Genomic DNA, 25,029 nt, shown 5'->3' with positions numbered 1-25,029 from the left:
AGTAGCGCAAATTAAATAGCAACACATGTTAGTCTGCCATAATGAAGTTCAAGGAGGAGTGGCAATTACTTTGTTATATCCATTACTTTATTGTAATGGTTGCCTGGCTTCGCAGCTGACATTGGCCACCAGGAAAGGGGGAAATGTTATCAGTAACCACCGGGCAAGCCAGTGAAAAAACCTGCTCTGCACCACTGAATTGAAAAATATTTTCTGCCTCATCTTCATCAACGAGGTGACTGCATTCTCTAGTATATCTGTCATTGCTAATCAAGTTTTGCCATCATATGCACACAAGTATAGTGGCATAATGGATCATAAAAACATTTAACATTTTGTACCCTCATCAGACTATGCAACTGGACACTTCTAAACAAAAAAACATATCTTTAAGATGGCGATGGCCAGTGCATGAATTATGAGGCTTAGAGCATTGACTCCATTCAAGTACAGCAACGAGTGTTGCATGAAATCGGAAGCTTGCAGTGCTTTGTCGGCATATATACAAAACAAATAAGCCAAGCGATGGCCTAGAATAGTACGAGCAGAGGTTTGTATTTTGTAACAATTCATTTTATTTTCTATTCTTATCTGCTGCACCGAGTGCCCAATCTTGGCAATAATTGCGGCACAACTTCGTCTGAGGCAATGACAAAAGAAAGGAAAAGAATGTAAAATGAAATGGATTGTTATAAAATACAGTCCCAGGGCGTTGAAGACCTCTTGACTTCGCATATGTTGCAGTTCATTGCAGCCACAGTTAGATGGTGCAACATCTACCGAAGCATCCTTTCTCCACGTGCCGCAAACCACAAGCTCTACCAACCAAGGCATCCCAACCTGTGCGCACAGAGCACAGGAAAGTGTGGGAATCAGCAGCGTTGGTAGACTGCACTGCGAGGTGGCAGCAGTAGAGTGCATGTGTGGCCGCCAACTTGTAGTGTGGCCAGCTTAGTGCATTGCCAGGTAGCCAAGAGCTTGGAGCAGTTCTGAACAGCTGAATCAGATGAGTTACAAGTTAAGTCGCACACTGCCACATATTGGTCCAATTGGCACAGAACGATCAGTAAACCTTCATTCTGAACTAAGAAGGTTTGTCATATTTCTTTAAAACACATTTTTTGCTTAACCAAAATGAGATTTTAAATGCCTAAATTTCTATGAGAATTTAAAGGGGCCCTGGAAGAAGAAAGAAGTGTGGAACAAATGTCCTTGTTCTGGGGTTCTTTGAAGTTGCGCGCCTTCTAGCTATCAGGAGCTTCACCAAAGACGTCGTCCTCCAGGATGGGGCATGGAGAACCTCCGCGCCCTCCTGACAAGGCGAGTCCTAAGGCGGCAGCCCTGCCCTTGGAAAACCGCAACATTACGGATTATAGGCTTCCCAATTTATCTGACAGCTCAACAGCAGCAGAGATGGACTCAGACAGTGATTATACGCTAGTCCAATCATGCCACTTGAAGCGCAAGCTTCGCAGGTCATTAACAGGCAGCGATTCCACTCATAAAAGCAGATGTGGTGAACGGGTCTTCTCCGTTGGCTACACACCAACTACAGCAGGAGCAAATATGAATTTGCTGAACAGGCAATCAATGACCGAATATTTCAATCGAATGGCTTCAGGACATATCAGAGAGATCTGTATTAATGCTCGGAAGAACATTCTGATGCTGGACGTGAGTTCTCAAGCATTATTGGAGGCTTTGAAAGCTATTCAAGCGGTTGGCAACATTCCAGTTTGCTCATTCCTAGCATACAAGGACACCTGCACTGGTTTGTATCAGACGTGGACACTGACATCAATCTCTACTATCATCACACTGCAAATCCTTGACATTCACCAATTCGGCTGCTCCCGGTGCATAAAGTTAGTCTTCGAGTCAGACTCATTGCCAGCATCAATCAAAATAGGGTATGTGAGGCATTCAGTGTGACCATATGTGCTACTACCATTACAGTGTCACAAGTGTATTAAAATGGGTCACATGAGTGCTGTGTGTAGGAATCCTGCATTGTGCCGAAGATGTGGTGGTAATCATCAGATAGAATCCTGTGAAGCTGAAGCCATGAAACGCGCAAACTGCTCCGGAGCCCATGAAGCGACATCCAAGGATTGCCCCAAAGTGGCACAGGAGAGACAAATTCTGAGAAAAGTGGTCAGAGAGAACTCCATGCATAAGGAGGCTGCCGATTCCTTCCGCAAGAAAAGGCGCTGGTTGCGACAACGGCATTGCTGCTCCCAGAATGAGTCCCGGTTGAAAGAGGCACTTCCTTTGCGTTTTTGGCTGCAAAACATACCACAGAGAGGACAAGGCCCACACACACAAGGTACGCCTCCCCCAGTAACTCCGCGCCCGTCAAGGAACGAAGCATCCTCCACCATGCATCTAACCTCTTTGGCTGCTGAGTGGCCTTCGCTACCTCAAAGGGCTTCAGGTGCAAATATTTCTTCGGCGTTACCCAAGAGCCAAGAGGGTAATGAAAGGCTTGGAAATGAAAAGGTGATAGGCATGCTTAAACAGCTAGTAAACACTATGCGAATGTTGCTCTCCAGATTGGCAACGCCAACTGCAATATCTATTGTGAAGGTGTTAGATGCCATGGAGCTGCTATCAGCGGATATAAAGTAAGGGTGGCAATCATTGCTCTCACGATAAAACACTGGTCATTGCAACAGAAGGTGCATCATTCTGTTATAATGCAATGGTCTAAGTGGCCGCTTCTCTGACTTTAGACAAGTTTTCAAATACCACTTCCCAATGATCATGATATGCGAGTCAAATCTCACGTCGCCATTTCACCTTTCCGGATACATTGAGCTATGGTCACATGAAGATGGACATAAGAGCAAAGTGTTCAGGTGTATACACAATGGCATGATGTTTGTTAGGCATACGGTCTCTCCACATGACAGGACTGAGTATGTGTGTGTGACATTAAAACTTAAGCTACAGGTGTTTTCGATCATCGACGCCTGCATACCTCCTAGACAAATACTTGACCTCTCCTACCTATCGACTGTGTTACAAGGTTCTCTAGGCTCTCGCATTGTTACTGGAGACTTCAATGCTCACCATCCTTACTGGGGAAGTGCCGCAATGAACTGACATGCCAGGAACACAGTTTTATCAGGTATGAGCCTGCCCTGTTTGTGTATGCTGGAAGTGTTCAGGCAAAGATGCTGATAACATGCCTAGGGATTGCATGTTGCACCTCAATTTATGGTACAATTGAGGAAGCTCGCGTCACCCCTATACCTGTCTTTCTGCGAGGAGAAACCTCTGCGATTATTCCTGCGGCTGCTGTGTCATCACCGACGCCAACCCTTGTCAACACTTCCCGGCATATGGCCGGACTCTACTTTCTAGAGAGCCATTAAATGCCAAGAATCTGCTATACTATCATACTTTGCCCCTGCTGATCTTCCACGTATGCCCCGCCATGGGTAATGCCCAAAATATGGGTACATCTCTCAATTTCCAGAATTTCTAAAAAATCGCAAATACCTACCGTGGGACTCAGACATTTAACACTTGAACATATGTTAAAAGAATATGCCTCATTGGTGAACGTATATAAAGATGGAGCGGTCTCGTCGTACGCATCAGGTGCGGCTTTCGTCATGCCTGCGCATCAAGTCATTCGACGCTTTCGTTTTCGAAACACGACAACACCAACATCCGCGGAACTAGTGGCAATCAGAAAGGCAGTGCACTATATCTTGCAACAGCCTCTTCATGTATGGAAGTCTTTAGTGACGCGAAATCAGCTCTGGAAATACTTAGAGTCATCATGAAAGAAAGCTCTTGCAGAGTATTGGCTCTTCATACTGCCGAGCTATGTACTCTAGCAGAAGAGAATGGCTACCACATTACATTTCAGTGGTTTCCCAGTCACTGTGGCATACACAGCAACGAACTAGCCAATGCCAAAGTGAAGAAGGTACTCTAAGAACCAGGGCCACTGCTTGCAATTCCTTTTTCAAGAGCAGACATCAACTGCCTTCTCTCAAGTGTCATCCAAACAGGGACAGAAAAGCATTGGGACAATCCGGATAGTCGCCACAGATGAATCCGAAGATAGGACTCTACCATGAAATTTAGGCTACCACCCAAAATTCAATGCAGCTGTTCCAGTTTCCTGCACAGACTTCAGTTGGAGGTGGTGTTTACGCACTGGTATGTGCCCCTCGTGCGATGCACCAATTCTCCACACTGTGAGCTGTGCAATGTGAATGAGACTATAAGTCATGTGCTGTGCGACTGCCCTCAGTATGTGGAAGAGCATCAAAAGTTGAACAATGTCCTTACGTGCCTCGGCGGCCCACTGATGTCAGAGGACATTATTTTAGGCCCTTGGCCAGACATTAAATTGAGTTCAAGGCTATCCAGACCTTACTAGATTTTTTAAAAAGCACGGGCCTCGACTGTAGGCCTTAAGTAGCCCAAATTGCTTACATGCTTTAAATCTTTCCTCATCATCGTCACCCATCATGCGCCTTTTTCTTCCCTTTCTTTCCCTCTTCCCCTTCCCCCAACGCAGAGTAGCTGGCTAAAGGAATGTACCTTAGGCAAACCTCTCTGCATTTTATTTTATCATTAAAACTTTCTCTCTCTCTAAAGGGGTCCTGAACCACTTTTTACCGAAGTTGAGAAATACATTTGAAGTTAAATTAGACTATTTCAGAAATACTTTGCCGCAAAAAGTTCTTCAGTGTGTTCAGCGGAAGCAGAGTTATTGGCAATTAAACTCACCATTCACTGTGCTTCCGCTCCTTATTCAATAATTTGCCCTGTGAATGCTACGGCAGAGTAGGGTGCGCCCACAATGCTCTGCCTACTGAACATCACTGTGGCGTGCAGTTCAAATTTGATATTAGATATTCAGGTAGACACCACTATTTACGATTTCGGCACCTACGACACGCCAAACGAGATTGTCCTCAGTGAGCTGCAGTGCGCTCAGCCAGTGGACTTGTCACGGCAACCCACGACGGCCGCGGTATATACGCTACGTAGCAGACCACAGCCACACGCAACCACAGTATTTGCTTTGTGCACGACAGATCTAGAGTGAGCTCTCATGCTCATATGCTCCTGTCTGGCTGCACTATGTGGTGCGGATTGGCTTTGTCCTGCACCAGTTTGATTGGATAGTAGCCACTTCCAACTCGCGCATTTTGAAGCTTATTACAAAGCATTCTGCCTAGGCGTGTAACCAGGAGCGGCCAGGAGTGAGCGCATGTTGGCAAGTGTTTGTGTGGCCTGACTTTTCGTGTGGCTTCGTGTGGTTCGAGGCTAGCTGAGTGTTCAAAACTAGTCGAAATTAGCGAGACCAGACAGCTACAACAAGGATAAGCAGGGTGGCCAAAGTTTAATTCCTACACGGGCGGCCGCAGCCGAGTGTGAGCAGATGATAGTCGACTTCTTCCAGAAGTATGTAATTATTATCAAAATTCGAAAGGTGATTTTCACTTGCTTCAGCCTGTTTATTAAACCGTGTCAATAAATATACACAGTAACAGTATGAAGAAGCGCACTGATCCAAACACCCTTCTTGATTGACGTCAGCTATTGGCCAATAGCAGCTGCATATGGGAATCTGTGTATTATGAAATAAGGCATCCAGAAAAGAGTGAGGAGCAGGATTCTATTGAAAAGACAGCGTTTGAGAGAAAGGCGGCTTCGTGCTCTGCTTGCGAGATCCACACGCCATGCATGACTGCAAAGTTTGGCTGAGATGTTCATAGCAGTGTATGCTATCTCCTGACTGTTTGTTTTCACCAAGCCTGAGAGGTGGTTCAGGGCCCCTTTAAAGGAGAATTACAATTACATTGCTATACCCATTAGCTCATACCAGTGGAATCTTGTTAATATGTACCTGGGGGGAACACGTCATAACTACGTACGAAACACTACACGCACTAACGGGCAATTATAAAAAATTGTGGCTCCTTACATGCAACAGCCTCAACAAAGGAAGAAATGCGACACCACAGTAAATGTTATTTAAAGTATGCACTTAAAGGCAACTTTTCTTTTTCTCCCTCCTTCTCTCCGAAAGTGGTGCAGTAAGCACAGGCAACATTCAGAAAATTTGTTAGGGGACCATAGCAGTGGAATGGACAATGTATCGACTCATCGAGCTTTCCCCAATGCGTGTGTCTACGTGCTTATACAATGATCAACTGAGTGAGAACAGATGGCGCTTCTTTGCATGCGGTATCCGCTGCCGCACGGTGCCGATCACACCATGCTATTAATTGTGTGCAGCATGTCCCCTACTAGGCGCATGCTGTACCCTTTTGCCAGTACACTTGTATGCATTTGTGAGAGCATCTGTCTGTTTGTGCCTGTGCCACTCCTGGTTGTGCAGGCGATGCACGATTGCAGTGCATAGTTTGCTGAGCGTATGTGACGACTTCAGGCTGCAAGTGACAAATATCGGCACCTCGTTTGGGTTAAAAGCATGCAGTAGGCTTCCAATGACACTAAGTCAAAAGCGCTGCCAACCAGAGAAGTGAAGATGTTCATCACAATAGAGTTAGTGGCAACAGGCCATACAGGTGTACTGATCGGTGGCCGCCGCCACGTCTCCCGAGCATTTCCGATGCTTATCCGTAGAGGCATCACTGCACCTGCACTGAAGCTGTAATGATTGGTATCCAGTCCCTGCACATTCTGGAACAGCGCAAGATATTTTGTGGCACAGCGCAGCATACTGTAAGTCAAGACAGCGCAGTCAGCTTCTGCAGGTGATCATGGTACACACAAACTAGTAGGTATATGACAAGCCACTACAGTTTAAGCAGTCAGCCAACACAATCTTTATGGAGACGGTTGGGGATTCGTCACAACTACTTTTAATGCGTTCACAGTCTTAGATACTTAACACATTTTCCGGAGGCTATCTATGTTCCTATCTATGTATCTATCTATGTCTGTTTGTATCTAACCATTTTCCCACTCACCTGGTCACTAGGTAGTTAATGGCGGAATGAGTAGTACATCGGGCAGCTGTGATGAGGTAACAGGGTTCGAAACTAACCATCGAAACAACTTCAGTCACTGAGTAGGTGGCAGTGTGTACATACGTGCAACTCTTCAACGAACCTCTTTCACGCCGACATGAGTCCCTGTTGACACGGGACTGGGTAGGTACCGCAGTTCTAACAAACTCTTGGACACTGACTTGGAGCGCTGTGTATGTGCCACTGGGTCTGTGCTGTTCTTCACTGAACCTCTATGATGGCACCTTGGGTATGTAGGCATGTGCCACTGGGAATTTGCCGTTCTACAATGACGAAAAAGATCTCCTAAATTTGTCCAATTCTGAGCGGAATCGAACCAACATCACAAGGGTTCCTCAAAGACAGCAACCTGGCGCTTTAAAAGGCTGCGCCACAAATGCACTGGTTATGTGCTGCTTTTCAGTGAACATCTTTCACGCTTATGCTTTAGCAAGCTGGGCCATGAATGCACTTCAATGAACCTCTTGCTAACTGGGATCACTGAGGATGCACCACTGACTGTGCAGCAAGCGAGGGCACAATTAATTCTCAGCGTTCACAGGTATGGCGCACCAGCTTCTCATCTCGAAGGCCACGCGTGGACTTCTCAGCAGTGCCACTAAATGGCGCATCATGTCCAAAAAGATTTGCGAGAGAGGAGATAAGTTGCCACATGACACCTTCCTGAGTGTTCACACTCACTCGCGTACCATGCATTTCGGAGGCCACTTGCATGCCCCATGGCAGCAGTGCTAGATAACATTGAGTGTTCTTAGCGATGTGTGAAAGAGGAGTCTCGCTGCAGTATATGCCTCATGCAAAACTCATTTCGATGGTGGTAATACATTATGTTGCTATATTGATTCAATGCTAACACATTACCGTCAACAGTCATCGTGAGATGGTCTGCCACAATTACTTAAGTATTAGTGTGTTTTGAGCGGGTACATTTTAATGAGGTTTTGTTGTATAACCCATTTCTTTATCAGGGTGTCTACCAAGTTGACATTTCCAAATTCCCTGGGTGACACAGAACTATGTTTTATGTCAAAATGGGCTAGAACCATGTCACCCAATGCTGTCACTCTCCAGTAAGCATGTGAAAAAATAAAAAAAAAAAAACGACAATCCAATTTGAATACTAAGGAGTAGTGTTCATTTTATTCAAAAGAGAATAGAAGGGAGATGTTAGTAAAATGCACAGCAAACAAAATGTCTTAAAAAAAATTGCAAATCGAGTCAGACATTCTCAAGAAGGAATAAAAATGGAATGCATACAGAAGAACATATTTTCGTATATGAGCTATTTCTATCAACTGATAGCAAGCTCAGTGGTATGAGACCCGAACTTTGTAACAATTGAGATTCTCTCTCAAGAGCTCGTAAGTCAACCTCAGCTGTCCTTACATACCCTCAGCCCGCGCACGACGCCTCACTGTTGTGTTTCACTGCTTTGAAAAGTTTATATTGGTTTGGATGAGGGACAGCTGCATCTCGGCATCAGCCAACAGCTTATTTTTGGAGCTCAAGCTCTTTCAAAACGGCGGTTCATTCATCAATGCATAGGTCCTTTCTGTTCTCGTCCTCCTTCCGTCACTCATTCGTCCCACAGACCATTTGAAGCATCTTCTTTGTCAGTCGTACAATCAAAGTGATTTTTTGTACTGCCTAGGGGCCGCGAAAACGTCAGAAAAATCGGCCAGTAGGAAAAAATGAATGCATGTCTTTTACTGCCCTCAAGGGCTCAAACTGCCACAGGCACATTCAAAAAAGCTCTGAAGGCCTGTCAGTGCTTGTACTGTGACAGGAGATACCGGGTGCACGTGTGTATAATTAAGGAATACATACTGTGTCCCGTGGCAATAGCCCCTTCCCACACTTGTTAGGCTTCACTGCAATACGTTTACATATGCTTCACCAAGTAACATTTCTGTACAGAGGCGAAGCTGACTTTCGAGAACCGGCATTATGCAACGCACTGTTCTTTCTGAGCTTCGAAGCCAATCACGAGGACCACAAAAGGCGAAATTGGTGCCATTGCTGAAAGCGGAGAATTCGTCCAATGAAAAACATGATGCCAAACGGCAAGAAGCTTAATAGCGAACGTCGATGCAGCTAGGCCCGGCGTTTGCCACGGTGGTGGCTACGTGCAACCGGCGCTCTTGCATCTGCGTGCAAAAGCGCCGGTTCGAGGTGTTAAGGTAATCAAAACGGTAGCGGTGGTGGCTTTGATTAATGTCATTTCAGACCTGCGGTCATGGCAAAAAGCCCAGAAAATCGGACGGCAAAGGGCCTTGCGTCCGAAATTTAAGACATTCTGATACACTGACTCTATGGGGTATGTGATGGTGCCGTGAATCCGTCCGAATTATCAGGCATCCGGAAAGTCGGTCATTGACTGCACACTGGCAACTCCTCCAGCCGATGACAGAGTGTCAAAGATGATTCGTTACAATTCCTGCCTGTTACTCGGGCCAGCATTACCGCGACTTTCGTTCTCCTTCAATAAATTGCAGCAAATTTTCCCTGATAGAAGCACAAATTCCTGGAGTGTTTCCAGAGTTTTTCTCGAGTTCTTCCGGAATGCTCGAAATCCCTGAGATTTCCCAGTTTTTCTGGTTGGTAGACACCCTGTTTATTATGAGGTTTAATTGAACAACACAATTCCCCAACTAATACAGTAAGCAACATAATTTTAAGAATGTATACACTAACACCTTCAGGAGTGCTCCTCTCGGCATTTACAGCCCTCGGTTATGTATAACACAGTGGTTCGAAATTGGCTAAGTAAATGGAAGTGCTGCTACTCCAGTTTCAAAGCACTTCCAAACTCAATTTCCAAAAAAAGATGAATTTCTCAACGATGAAGCTCGCTTCTCAGAAAACCAAGTTGGTTCTCTTCATGGCCATATAATATAATTAAACATGCAAGCCAAATACTACAATATACTATAATATACTATATATAATATAATATAATATAATATATATACTTTATAATTATATAATTATAATATAATATACTATAATAAACATGCAAGCCAAATATTATTCTGCTGGATGCAGCAGCAGAGAGCCCACAATCTTGCGCAGAGGGTAGCTCTATGGCTTTGAAGTCCCCTCTATCATGTTCCCTCTATGTATATGACCTCATGGACCCACAAGACACAAGCCATTGAGCAATTGTTCATGACCATGAATTACTCCCATGAGCACACATGCGCCCATGTGCATTTCTCCAATTCTAACAGGTGGTTGGGTGGTTGCTAACAGATGTTAATGCGTCCCACCTGTCCTGTCACCACTCTTTCATTGTCGGCACCTTTGTCGGATGCCAACCTTAAAGGTTACCACGAGAGCAGCACCAAAAGAAGAAAAAGCAGGAAATACTTCACAGGTGTATGCTAATCTGAGCAACTGATACCTCAAAAACAGCAAAGCTGTACAAGCAAGTTCTCACACCCTTTGGAAGTACTAATGATCTATTTGACGGCTGTTCTTGGTTACAATTCATCACTGATGACACCTGTGCATTCTCACTGACACCCTGGTCGTATGGCTGCTTCGGAACTCCAACATAGGTTGCACTGCTTGCTGCTGTTCCCCACCACAGCCGTACAAACTCCTAGCTGGCCTCCAACGTGGAGCCAGAACACGTGAGAAACAAAAATTACAAATTACTGGAAAAAAAGAAAAATTTGAAAAGAAGGTGTTTCTTTGTGTCAGAAGTGCGCAAGGTAACTATAATCATTGATAATTACATTACAAAGCAAAAATTTGCAACTCTGATGCAGTTAGTTGCCGACTGATACTAAGCACTCAGCCACATTCCCCTAAACAGTTTTACTGCAAAAAGAGCAATTGGCAGGGCATTGCTATATAAGAGGAGACATTGTGTAAAAGAAGAATGGGCAAAGCAATGAAAAAACCCACATATAATACAAAGTTCTCGTCCAAAATTTGATGTGCATAATCTGTCTTGTGTTTTATTTGGGCACTAACTACTTTATCCCATCACGGTTTCGGTTTTGAAGTGTGGCGCAAAGCAGCAGGCATCTATTGCCATCATCACTAGGAGCTGCGATGGAAGCAGAATACCAAAATTATCAAAGCCCGTGCCCACCTTACTGAAACATTTTCCAAGGCCTGCAAACCGCATATCACCCGAGCGACCACACCGAGGATCGCCTCGTTTCCCTGTTGCTGAGCTGCAGCTCCAGAGAAGCAGCAAGTGGAAATCGAATTAGGTTGCCGAAACTACCAAGAACCAGCTAGAGTCAGTGATGACAAAGAACTGCCTTTAATGTGAAGCGGGTAGAGAGATTTCTGACGTCCCAAGAAAGGAGCCTTCCCAGAAATTGAAGAAGACTTGGCAGCCTGCACCTATATAAAACAATCTCTGCATCTTGCAGTGAACGTCGAGCTACTGAAGCAAAACATAATGAAAATCGCTATTCAGAAAGAGTTACAATGATATATAATGAATGTAACTATGTATAATGTATAATACATAATTATATATGAGTGTGTCTGTGTGTGTGTAAATAGATACATAACGATTATATAAAATGATGCATGAACAACATCGTGTAGGTGGAACCTGCCTGCACTCCGCACAATGTTGTGTGTACTATAACAATTCTATATGCACGACCGCACAATGTCACCCACATCAATCTTTGCCCATGGCCACACACGTGTACCTTACTTCCGTTCATTGCAAGCGAGTAACATTGAGAGTTTTTTTAAATACAGCAGAACCGATGGCAGCTGCGCATGGCGTGGCCAAGTGGGCCCTATCATGAAAGCAATCTGTGATGGGGACAAAGTGCGCTGAGTGCTGACAGCTTCATTGCGCTGTGTTTGCTTCGCTTAATTTGTATTGAAGCAAGAGGCAGCACGAAGGTCAATCCTCGCACTGCTACTGCTGCACTTCCTCACGTCAGCATTTTGATAGCGAGTGACCGCATTCATCGAGTGAGGCATCTTCATGTTTGATTGTGCGCACGTGGTACCATGGTTGTTAATTTAGTTAGTAAGCGAATGTTTACACATTTATACAGCCAATAAATCTATGATCCTTATTTTGTATAGCTTTCTAATAATTTGCTATTGCAATCGATGTTTTGCCTGAAGCGAAACTGTGGCTTTTTTGTTTGTGTGGGATTTGGTGGCTGGAAAACATATCATGTTATCCCAGTTTGGAAATGTACTGAACATTGATTCCGAAAAATTTTGTATTCCGGGAACATATTAACCAGTAAAAAAGAAGCCTAATTATATTGGGTCATTTTTTGTGTTTTCAATCACGACGTTGGCGCCGGGAAATCATATGAAACGGGATCTTATCAACGAGGTTCTACTGTACTTACTGTATGTAACTCGCATGTCACTTCCACATCAGTTAGCACTTTTAAAGCGAAAGCTTTACTGGCCGCGAACTTGCGATTTCGCCGTGGCGGTGCTCCGAGGAGGCACATTACATCACAACGCGCGCCTTGCCGTGGATATTTCTCTCTCTCTCTCGCTCTCTAGCCACTACTGAGCATGCGCTACTAGTAGCACCGAACCACAGGTGTTCCACCGCTGCACAGCGCCGTGCCTTTCCGCTGCCGCCGTTTGGTACGACATCACACCGCGTTCCTCATCGTTGCGCTCGCCTCCACTCGCTTCGGCAGCTGTGTCGCATGCCTGATAACATGGCAGAGGATTGAAAAGGACAGCTCGCGTGCGCCGCAACCACAGTTGAGGCGGCAGTTGGACGGCGACAATTATGATAAGCAGGAGGAGGCCTGGAATCGACATTGGATTGAGATGAAGAGGAAACGAATTGCCCAGGAAACAGACGAACAGCGAGCCGAACGACTGGCTAAACGCCTACACCAGAATCTGACAGACCGCCAGCCTTTATAACAAAATATTCTAATGCACTCCCAAACATAAACAACATCCGACAAAAATACCACCCAATATTATGAAGTAACAAGCGTCTGAGAAAAGCATTCCCGGATGTACCAAGGGTTACCTATTGCTGCAACAGGAACTTTAAAGACATATTAGTGCACGCAAAAGTCAGCCAACATCATTCCCCCGTAATGAAAGCATGTTGTTGCCCTACATGCAAAACCTGCAGGCACCTTCAAAGTAACATTAAAATGAAAAGCAACGCAGATAGTTATACACACAAAGTCAAATCTACCTTCACTTGTGCAAGTTTGGATGTGATTTATATGCTTTATATGATTTATAAACTGTGGGGATGCGCGACTCTCGCGCGTCCCCTGATGTTTTTCCCGCATAGCGCGTCTCCTGCAGGGCGGCTTCGCCCGCCGCGTGGCCTGGCGCTCGGAGTGGTTGAAGCGCAGTGCGAGAGATGGCGCTAGTGTTGCGCTGCTAACGCCGCCGACAGGCGAGGTTACTTGGGCGCCGAAAGGAAGGCGCTTGGCCTCTTTGGGTTCGGGAAGCGAGCGGGGACGGACGTGCCGCCCGCGTGCCGCGCCGACCATGCTTCTGCGAGACCGTCTCGCGTGGCCGCCTTGGACACCGTTGGCGTGACTGTACACGCGAACGACCAGGCGTTGGGATCCAGCATGGGGCGAACATATTCGCTCGCAATGCGGACGCGGTAAGTCGGACTTCTAGATTTGTCGCGCGCCCATCGGCATGTTTTGGGGATAGCAACTCGGCTAGCTGGCATTGATCTATGAAAGGTGCAATAAATGCCCTTGTGACTGTTTGCACTACTGTATTGTCGTTCCTTTGTCCCAAGAGTACGGAAGAGGAGAACCCCATATCTCCCACATCTGGCTGCCCAACGTGGACCTCTTGGGGCATCGGACGATAATTTTAACAGTGTTGCTTTGTTCAAGACCTTAGTTTGAACCGAAGCGTAGGCCTAGCGTGGATTTTGATCGCTAGCGTTGGCGGCGTGCTTTCTTGAGCGAGGCGACGGTGGCTGTAGTGTGTTTGAACTTATCAACATGCTAAGCCTTTTCGCAAGTGTTTTTTTTAATGACATTCGTGAGTACGAGAGCCACGTGGTCTGCATCCTGGGAGAGCGAGGCTGAGCGCCCGCGGAGCAGTGGCAAGCCTGAAGCGAGTGAGTACGGAAGCCTCGTGGGTGGTCCGAATTTCTTATGTAAATAGCTTCTTCTATCTCTTTGACTCGGATGAAGTCGCGGCTCAGGGAGCCGGGTGGCCGCGGGCCACGGGTGCCACTACGGGCTGACTGGTATTGCGGCCTGGCACCGGGCGCTCCGACACCGTCTGGGACGGTGGGCGCCGTCAACTCGGATGCTGTGTGCACCGAGCGGAGTAGGACCACCTCACAGAGCTAACGTCTCCTCGCGGCTGCCTGTTTTGCGCCCATTTTGGGTGTTGTTTTTGGATGCCGGTTGTTGTCAGGGTAGCGACGATTTAGGCCTAAGGCTTTACGAAGCTGCCTGTCGCACGTGGAGGGACACAACCTGATGGACCGTGGCGTTGAGGCGTTGCAATTTGCTTCCCTCATTCTATTTAGCCTCGCACGAATTGAAATTACTCGTTCGACTCAAGAAAGCGAGCTTCGTTCACGTGAACTTAGCAACTGAGTAGCTGCCCGATCTTTTGCTAGCCGAGTTGAACATCGTACCACGTGGGCGATGCGCATGCAGAATTCCTCTCCCTTGCACTACTGTAGTGTTTGCCGAGTGTGTTGAGTCTACGCAGCGTCATTGGAGTCACCCCGGGCGATGGTGATGCTGTGGCCAGTTCGGCGGCGCCTCTTGCCAGCAGGGCGCGTCGGCGCGAGCGACGCTTGCTCGTACCGACTACTGCGTCGTCGTCTCCGGAGTCCTGGCCTGGGATCGTGCCGTCGAGTCGCAAAGCTGCTGCTGTGACCGGCGGACGCCAGCGGTGTACCCAAGGACAATGTCGGCTAGCATGCTACGGACAGCGTGTGGACATTTCCTCGGCGCGGCCACTGTTGCATGTACCACCTTGTTCGCGAAGCACGTGTTGATGTTAGACCGAGTGACATGTTTCGCCAGAATATGTAGTGATTTAAGGTTGGGGGGATGTGGGGATGCGCGACTCTCGCGCGTCCCCTGATGTCTTTCCCGCATAGCGCGTCTCCTGCAGGGCGGCTTCGCCCGCCGCGTGGCCTGGCGCTCGGAGTGGTTCAAGCGCAGTGCGAGAGATGGCGCTAGTGTTGCACTGCTAACGCCGCCGACAGGCGAGGTTACTTGGGCGCCGAAAGGAAGGCACTTGGCCTCTTTGGGTTCGGGAAGCGAGCGGGGACGGACGTGCCGCCCGCGTGCCGCGCCGACCATGCTTCTGCGAGACCGTCTCGCGTGGCCGCCTTGGACACCGTTGGCGTGACTGTACACGCGAACGACCAGGCGTTGGGATCCAGCATGGGGCGAACATATTCGCTCGCAATGCGGTCGCGGTAAGTCGGACTTCTAGATTTGTCGCGCGCCCATCGGCATGTTTTGGGGATAGCGACTCGGCTAGCAGGCATTGATCTATGAAAGGTGCAATAAATGCCCTTGTGACTGTTTGCACTACTGTGTTGTCGTTCCTTTGTCCCAAGAGTACGGAGGAGAAACCCATATCTCCCACAAAACATATATATATTTATATGATCTATATTAGTCAAATTTCCGTTCTGAATGAGAAAGAAAGTACAGTCATACCTTATCCATAAGTTCAAGACATTGCAACCAATAGGCATAAAAGTTTCAAAGGTAGCTTTAGAATCTATTTGCTATGCTAAATTTCAAGCTATAGGCAACAACACTTAGTTTGGTTGCTTAGTGGTCCTTTTTTTTCCGTTCCCCCCCCCCTTTTTTTCCTTTTATTCATTTATGTATTTCATTTCAGTATTTTCTTTTAATTTTTTTTTTCACTAGCACCGGTTGCTGCTGCTCCTTCTATTATCTCTTTCAGAGACACGATAGCCCACGACCACCAGCAAAACAGGTAATAGAGGGCTGCTGTGCACGCCATTGACACACCGGCTGGCACACGGCTGTTAACACGTGCTTGACAGACGGCCGTGTCACTGGCCTTGTGCACAGCACTCCTTTATTCTCAATTCTACACACTCACCGCTAACACACCTTCGCTCGTTGCCGCACCTACCCACCTTACACCCTCTCCCCTTTAGAAGAATCCCACCTATAGATACTGTAGCGAGGAAAGCATATGTCGCCTTGAAGAAGACAAGTCCACTTCTCGAAACGTTGACTCCTGTTTTCACCTTGTTCTTGTTTTGCTCATCATATTGAATTTCCATCTCCTGCCTTCCTCATGTTTTCACAAGATTACAAAGTGCACCTACAGCGAGAAGAGACTGGATTACTCGTTTTATGCACCATGCTGCTTTCTCATTATGCCTGCGCCCTTGTGCATCAGGTGGTCTGGACAGTACACATGAGTGTAGAAATCTGCGGCCATGTGTCATTTGAGGGAAAAAAGTTATGGGGTTTGAAGTGCCAAAACCATGATTTGATTATGAGACGTGCCACTGTGGGGAACGCCAGAAATTTGGACCATTTGGGACTCTTTAACAAGCACTTAAATCTAAGTACACTGTTTTCGCATTTCGCCCCCATCAAAATACGGCTGCCGTGGCCAGGATTCGATCCCGCGACCTCGTGCTTAGCAGCCCAACACCATAGCCACTAAGCAACCATGGTGGGTTCTCATTTGAGGGAAGTGAGAGTAAATGGACAGGCAGTGTAGCTCTAATAAAATATATTATTGAAGCGTGGCAAATGTCTGTGATAGATATTACATACGAAGAAAGCTCTTTTTTTCTCCGGGCCTAAAATTACCCCTCATAATATATTCAGGCTTTTACTGTGTTCTTTATCTGTCTGTTATTACGGTGTATTTCCAAATTTTTTTGGGAATATTTCATAGAAAGGCATCGCACTCATCCAGTATGCTTTCAGTTTAAAAAAAAAAGATAACCTTTTTATACAGTTAAAGAAGATTTTTATCAAGTTTAAGGAAGTGCTGCAGTGCACTTGGCACACATTACAATGGAACAGAAAAGGCTTACCCGATTTTCCAAGTCAAACAGGTATGAGTCATCTTCTCGCTTATCTGCCTCTGAATCCGAGAGCATCTCCCCAATGTACCTGTAATGATAGGCAGCGAAACATCCTTGGTGCGACGTCAATATCTTCAATGTTTTACCATAAGGATGTCATAGCGATGTTCGAAAGTTCTGTGGAAGCACCACTCATCATTTTACAATCTAAAGCCCCCATTTGAAGTTATGAAATTTTATTTTAACAATGGAAACAAAATAAATATATAAATTAATTAGTTAAGAAAGAAATAAAGCTATTTTAAAGGGCCCCTTCATACAAATTTTGTAGACGCATAGGGTACAGCTAAAGTTAATCATTCGCACCAAAAATTTGTGTGATCGTCTCATATTAAGAGAGCTACGGATGATTACAAGTTACCCTCCTCCATAGCCCTGTGTTTTCTCCTCAACTCGTTTGCCGAGTGATCGGGGCTAAGCATTATTACTGGTCAGTACACATTACTGTACTGTAATGTTTACTTACAGTAAACCAGTAATGTTTACTTACAGTAAACATTACTGGTCAGTACACATGCGCCTGACACCAACGGCTGCATCTGTCTTGGTTGCACTAGGGGATCGTAAATGCGCTGAGGACACATTTGCTGCCAAAAATGCTGATCTCCAGCCTGCCTTCGACAGACTTCTGATTGAAAACAGACAGCAGCTCACAATAAATTGTTACTGCATTTAACTGATTACACACACACATACACACATTCATGCACAAATATAGATACATACATGAGAGCATATATATATATATATATATATATATATATATATATATATATATATGTTTCCATATACAGTCAACAACTGATTTTCCGGACGTCCGATAATTGAGACACATTCGCGGCGGTGCCACGTACCCCATAGAGTCAATGTATAAGAACGTCTGAAATTTTGGACACAAAAAAACCTTTGCCGTCCAATTTTCCGGACTTTCTACCATGAAGGCATTAACCGTAGCCAGCACCACCACCATTTTTACTATCTCGCCTCCTCAAACAGGCGCTCTCGCATGCAAATCCGCTGGCAGCCTTAGCAACCACCACGGCAATGCTAGACCTAGCTACTTCGATTTTCGCTACGAACTTCGACCTTCACTACGTTTGCTGCTCTGTTTTTCATGGAAACATTTCGCCACTATTAGAAATGGGACCGACTCTGCCTTCGTAATACTCTGCAATGTCTTGGAAGCTCGGAAAGCAAGGCGAGTTGCACAATGCCGGTTCCCGGAAGTCACCTTCGCCTCAATACAGCTGTCACGCAGTGAAGCATACACTAAGTATAGCGGTGAAGCCTACCAAGTGTGGGAAGGGGCAATTGTCACGGGACAGGTTATTTATTCCTTAATTACACACGTGGGAACCTGTCGTGTTCTATCACAGTGAGAGCACTGATACGCCTAACAAGTGTACTGCAAGGCCTTCGGAGCTATTTCGGACGTGCCTGTAGCGATTTCAGCCCTTGGGGGCAGTAAAAGGCATGCATTCAGTTTTTTCGGACTGCCCAATTTTTCAGACGTCGCGGCCCCTAGAGAGTCCGAAAAATTGGCAGTTAACTGCATAATTTTCAACCTTCATTTATCTAGTCCAAGGTGCATATTTAGAACCATCTTGCTTCTATGAGATGACTTAAAAATAGGGGTGTGCGAATGCTTAAATATCACCGAATCAAATCAAATAGTGAATGTTTGAATAATTCGATTAGCAAAACGAATATCTACTATTTCATTTTTTATTGGTGTAGAGACCTGCACAGTGCCACATGATGCATGCGCTGCGAAGCCCCTCATGCTCAATGGCGCACAAGCGAGCACCTCACATCATTGCTTTCAGCACAAAAGGAGTGCCAAGTACACCGCAGGCAGGCTGCCCAGGCTGACACGGTTGCAGACTTGGTTTCTGCTAGCATTTCTGTCCTACTGCATGTGTTCCCTGACTGCTCCATGAGAGGCAACGAACACATTCATCTATGACCTGAGATCTCGACCAACAGACCATGGTGAAGACATTGACCTACCAGTAAATTACACAACACTACACGCTCAGAAGAAGAAGACTCCCCATACCGCACCCAAACCTCACGAAGATCCAGAAAGCCACACTCAGATTATAGACTAACACATTTCCCCTTCCAATCAGGATGCATCTGCTATTCCCCACACAATTCGACACCCAATGTAAATTCTGCAATCATCCAGGCACTCTCAGTCACATCATATGGGAGTGTGTCAACAACCCTGACCTGCCACCCCCTTCCCCTTTCCCTGGGCAGTGGTAGATACTGCTGTCCAGCTCCCTACCTCAAGATCAATGTCTGCTGGCAGAGAGGGACAGTCAAGCCAAGACAGCACATGGCTACCTGGAATAAGGCTCCACCTCATATACTGAACGGCTCAATGAATATGTTTTGTCTCTCACTCTCGGCCAGATGCTGGGATCGCACACACAGCGCCCAAACAGAACAGCAGAACAGCACCGCACCGCGTTGGCTAGGGCCGCCTCTGTCGGTACAAGGTTTGTCCAGATTAACAGCATCAATCATAACGATAACATGACGCGGACATAGGAACCGTAACAAAGCAGCGCATAATTTCGAAAGTGCAAAGATCGGGCCAATTAGCCATCAGAACGCACACAGATTGTGATGGATACGTGGCAATGAATGCCACTTAACAGCTACCAATCTAACCCGTACGTGCTATCACTGAACCAATGAGCCACCCATACAAACATATTAGCGGAAAGCATTCCGCTACGGCTTACCGCCTATTAGCGTAGCGGCCAACGTCGAATTAGCCGTCGCCCTTCGAATATTAGAACATTTGACAGGTGGCAAATAACACTGAACGCGACAATGAAAAGATGCCTGCTCTTCACCGACAGCACCGAACTACACAGCAGCAACGACTATGCACGAAGTGGTGATTAAGCCACGTGATGCGCGATCCGCGCTTTCGTCTGTCGCACAGATTGGCCTTACCATAACCTACCTGCCGTAAAGATGGAAAAGCCTTTCTGATTTTAGATGAAAACTGGAAAGCAAAACTTTCTATGCAATAAAAGGTTGCCATAAGACACAGCTCCACTATTAAACTGAGAACCTCATTGGTATTGTACAACATAACATCATTAATTCATTAGCTTCAGGGGGAAAATAGCGCTTGATTTTAGTTGAGATTCTATTGATAAATTATTTTCCAGACCTTCATATAGAATTTAACTGTACCAGTGCTGGCATACTAATTTGGTGTTCTCTTTAATAAAAGTAGACCATATTGTATATCTTGATTCCTAAGTACCTGAGTTGCCGATAGCTTGCTACATTGTCATTGTGCAATGCCAGGAGACTCCTGAGCATGTGCGGCATCATGTTTTCTTGCCCAAGATTTACAAGCATTAAACATTGTGATAAATTTTCTGATATTCGATTTGAGATCTACTATTCGGTACTCACACACCCCTACTCAATATGACTAAAAATAAAGCAGCAAGGTGTCCCTAAACAATCCAAGAAAACGTTAAAGACTTACTCGCACACAAATGCACCCTGGGGAATATCCTGCAAAGTGCGGACACCCCAGCCTTTTCCCTGCGTCCGGAACAGCTGAAGATGACACCTGTAGGTAAAAGTGAAAACATGCTACAGAAAATGTCATCCTTCTCAGTTTTCAATATTTCATTAGTGATGCCTCACTAGCCATGCTGGAAATACATAAGCAGGAAAGGTGCACTGGCATTTACTAGCCCAGAGCAGTAACTGCACACAGAAGAGACTAAAGGAAATAGTGAATTACAAGTCCTGCAAATAAAGCAAGACTTTATATTCAGCACATAAGCAATGGTGCAGGGGTTCACTCCATGATTACACATAAAAAGAAAACCATCCACTTCCTGTGCACAGGCCTATTCTTCCCAATTTATTTATCTGTTACTATATGGCACAGAATTGACATTTCAAGCAGCTTTGTGCACCTTTCCCTGCACTGCTATATTCACAAGGTTGCAGGGTATTTTCATGCCACACACAAAAGCAAAATGCAAAAAATAACAGAATACCTCATTAAAGGGCCCCTCACCAGGCCCCATAGCAAGTTTCGGTTATACGTTGTTACGTGTCCTCTAGGGAGCGTTCTGCCGCAAAAATTTTTCAAATCGGCTCATTAATAGCCAAGATAGAAATATTTCAGTGCCGCGAACCCATGATTTCAGCAGGCGGGCTCCACTGCATAGCGAGACTCCCTCTCCACTCGCCTTGTCTAGCCTTCGTAAGCGAAATTCCTTCCCTGCATTCTCCCATGCCAGACCTCAAGGATCGCGTGACACACATGTCACGGGCTTCGCCTTCACTTTTTTTTCTCCACGCATTTTTTTTTTTTTTTTCCGTGATGCGCATTTTTGCTGGCAGCATTGCGAGAGCTGTTATCGCTTCGCGCAGCGCACGATTTTACGCGCTGTGCATAAGGACACATGACTAGCAGTATAATTCAGTGCTACACGAATACTGGCACAGAACAAACGGATCGCAGAGCATGATCACGTGCTGAAACACGGTAGAAAATGGCATAGTTTCGGTACCTGCGCACGTGACCACACGACCATGGGAACAAGCAGACGAAGCTGAAGTACATCTCTCTTGCTTTAGTGCGAAGTAAAGCAAAAAACACACAGACATTCTGTTTGTGTGTTTTATTATATCTCTAAACTTCAATTCGTCAATTCAATTCAAGCAACAGACCCCAAAAATAACAGATGGTGCCTTGAATAATACTTGAAGTCACGTGTCATCACGAGCGACATCACACTGCGGACTCGAGTACGTAGGTGCAGGCACGCGAGTATGTCACCGTCCAGTTTGGAGCACGGCGGCCGTGAGAAGGAAAAACAGCATTCGGTTTGAAATTTCAGATCCTTCTGCGGCATGTAGCGATGCAATACTTTGCAGACACGATCGTTATTATGCAATATATGCTCTGTGCTTGTCAGCTCAACATGGCCAGACCTGGTGAGGGGCCCTTTAAACAAAAGTGTGTTGATGAAATAAACACTTAATTTTTTCCTTCCTCCATTCAATAACTCAACCTTCAGATAGTTCAAAAGCTTTTGCCAGTCCCATGAAATCCAAACCACAAGCTTTACTACATGTGGTATTCAAACATTCAAACAAAATTTAAATTCTTTCATTAAAAACCTATTTCTTTTCTTGTCATGCAGTGTTCACGCAATCATTTGACTATATTTTTTACCCTTCATTTTAAGGCTACGATGAAGGTATGAGACACACCATAGCAGAAAGCTGGAGAATAATTTCCTAAATATGGGGTTCTTAATGTCCACTAAACATGGATGTTTCTACATTCCACTGCTGGTGAAATAGTTACAGGCTTCAAGCAGCCTGTAACTGAAGTCGTACAACCAAGCATAATCCCATTATTAAAGAAAAGAATGGAAAAACAAAAACAAAAGAGAAACAGGCTAAAGAACGTACGTGATGCCTTTCTGGACAACTCGGTTGCGGCAGTCACTCCAACAGAGACATGCTCTACTACACTCAAACAGCATTGGAGGATCCAGTAAGTTGAAATCCGGAACAAGACAGCCATCCTACGGTAAGAAAAAAGAAAAAGAAAAACTATCCACTGAACAATTTTGCCATTTTCACACCACCAATGCTTCAATAATATCACCCCCTTTTTTTTCCCTCACCCTTCAATCTTCACCCTAAGCTGCACCCGTAGTCTCACTCCTTTTATTTCTGCTGCCATTTTCCAGCATTTAATTCTAGCAACACATTTTTATAACAAGTCAAAGAAAATCTCTAACACTGTGGTGACAATGCGGTTACTATCACCGCAACTTCCCACTGTACACATGCCTGAACATTAGAACAGGCAAACTACAACATAAGGGAAAAAAAAAGGCTTCACAACTTGCATTTACGCAAGCACCTAATAATAGTTATGATCCATCTGCCTAAATAAAACATGGTAAATTTTTCATTGACTTACACACTAAGCAAACACATTTTAAATTTCTTTTTAAGCACCTTGTATCAGTTTTCAAAGGGGGCAAAAAAGTACCAGCAGCTTACAGAGGTCATAACATCATAAAACACAGCAAAATATTGACACACCCTTTACCTTCATGTAAAGTAATTTTACCAGCATTCAGGACTGCTGAAGCAGCACTCTGCTTTAGGTTATACTTTAACAGGTGCAAGGTTCGATGAGCACAAGATGAATGACTCAAATATTCTCGACTATAATGCAGGCATAAAGCAGAAGTAGAAGAAAAAATACTGCACCTCATCATACCAGCACTGGTAACTGATGCTCGAGCAGACACAGCTCTGTGATGCACATTTGTCTTGGCACTTACAACTCTGCAAGAAAAGCACAATGACTTTGTGACAAGCTTACGAACACAGGTAGTACCAATCTTTCACTAAGACAGCAACACCACACACTTTGCATCTGTCATCAAAACGATTTTACACAAAACTAGCAGGTGCTGCATCTAGCATCCTCATACATACATTCATATCAATCACATGCTTTTTATAACACTTATAGCACATTCATGCATAACACTTTATAGCACATTCACATATTGAATGGCATGCCTTGCTATGGCCTGTAAAGTGCATTTTTCCTCAACACTTGCTACTCTGACTGCGATCACTTCTTGCACATATGATGACAGTGTGATAAGACACGAAAACAATAACCAGCCGTGATACCTTTATAAAGAAAAGTCGCTTTCAGGCCTCACTGCTTTCTTTACACCCATATATCTTGCATGCATGGCAACAATCTGTACCTTGCTTTCAATATTGGCCTACTTACTGCTTGCCACAGAGCAAGACAACTCAGGAGGGGAAACTTCCCCTTCCCCCATGGTAAGATTATGTCGTGATGAGGCCACGCCCCACACTCTGCGAAGTGGCATACCTGATGTGCCATCTGTCACAGGCAGTTAAATACATTGACAACTCCAGTCAGCCCCCTAGATTACATGGTGGGCCAGCTAGCTCTCTGAGGCTGGGGCTTCATGCGAGCACATAGATTTCATCAGCCATGTGCCAAAGCACATCAAACGCATGTGCAAAGCACTGCAGTCACAAACACTACACAAAATAACTAGTTGTGTGGCTTCAATCCACAACCGTAAATTGTGCTACAATGTAATTAATTTGTGCTGCAGTGTAACCTTGTGCTGCAGTTTTGCACATCATGACACAAAAAGATTTAGCTTTTCTTTCTCTCTCTCTCCATTTTTTTATTTTTACATCACATATTTACTATTTTAGAGAAAACCAGTCAAAGCCTACAGTGGGCACGGAGAAACGAGTATTTGAGGAGAGGAATCTGTTAGGGCGCGACAGCGCGGGCGGGTAGCCCGATAAAGTTATGGTTGGGCAAGGAGGAATTGCAGTTTTCGCCGCAGCATGACAGATGATGCGCAGAGTGCGTTGTCATCGTTTACATGTTCTTCTATACAAGACCTTCGCGATATTGTGATATCGTCTCATATATTGTACGTTTTCCCAGATTTCATTCTGTAACATCAATAAATAGAAGCGGCGGACATTTACAGCAGCTAATTACATGCCGTACTGAGCTTGAAACGAGCTACTAGTAGTAATCCCGGAGCAGACGACGTCTGCCAATGCCGCCACATTTTTCTCGCTTGCATGTGGTGCGAGTGCATGCGTAGGCGACCTTGATGGGAAAAGCTCCCAATTTGGGCGTGCAAGTTGTCGATGTTGCTATCTACAGGCTTTCCATCTCTATTAGAGCTCTCGCGGGCTTCCGCATTGCACCGGCGGCGCTGTCTTCTCAGACTTTGCATGCGCTTTCCACGTTGCAACAAAGGCAAGCACTTTCAATCAGTGCTTTTTCTAGGACGAGGCGGAAATGCGTCCGCAATGACT

General features: G+C 45.4%; 1 protein-coding gene across 1 annotated transcript in view; it reads right to left on the bottom strand.

The window, feature by feature from the left end:
* The window catches only part of G9a (histone-lysine N-methyltransferase G9a), a 187,259-nt gene that overhangs the window by 26,103 nt on the left and 136,127 nt on the right, over positions 1-25,029 (bottom strand). The window contains exons 18-21 of the mRNA XM_050191012.3: positions 23,401-23,478; positions 22,585-22,700; positions 20,630-20,716; positions 17,056-17,134 (exon numbers count right to left, since the gene is read on the bottom strand). Coding sequence (XP_050046969.1) covers positions 17,056-17,134; positions 20,630-20,716; positions 22,585-22,700; positions 23,401-23,478 — 360 coding nt within the window. The remainder of the gene's footprint in view (positions 1-17,055; positions 17,135-20,629; positions 20,717-22,584; positions 22,701-23,400; positions 23,479-25,029) is intronic.

This window comes from Dermacentor andersoni, chromosome 1 (genome assembly GCF_023375885.2).
Source record: "Dermacentor andersoni chromosome 1, qqDerAnde1_hic_scaffold, whole genome shotgun sequence".
Classification (NCBI taxonomy): domain Eukaryota; kingdom Metazoa; phylum Arthropoda; class Arachnida; order Ixodida; family Ixodidae; genus Dermacentor; species Dermacentor andersoni.
This window is presented reverse-complemented; position numbering and strand designations above follow the sequence as displayed.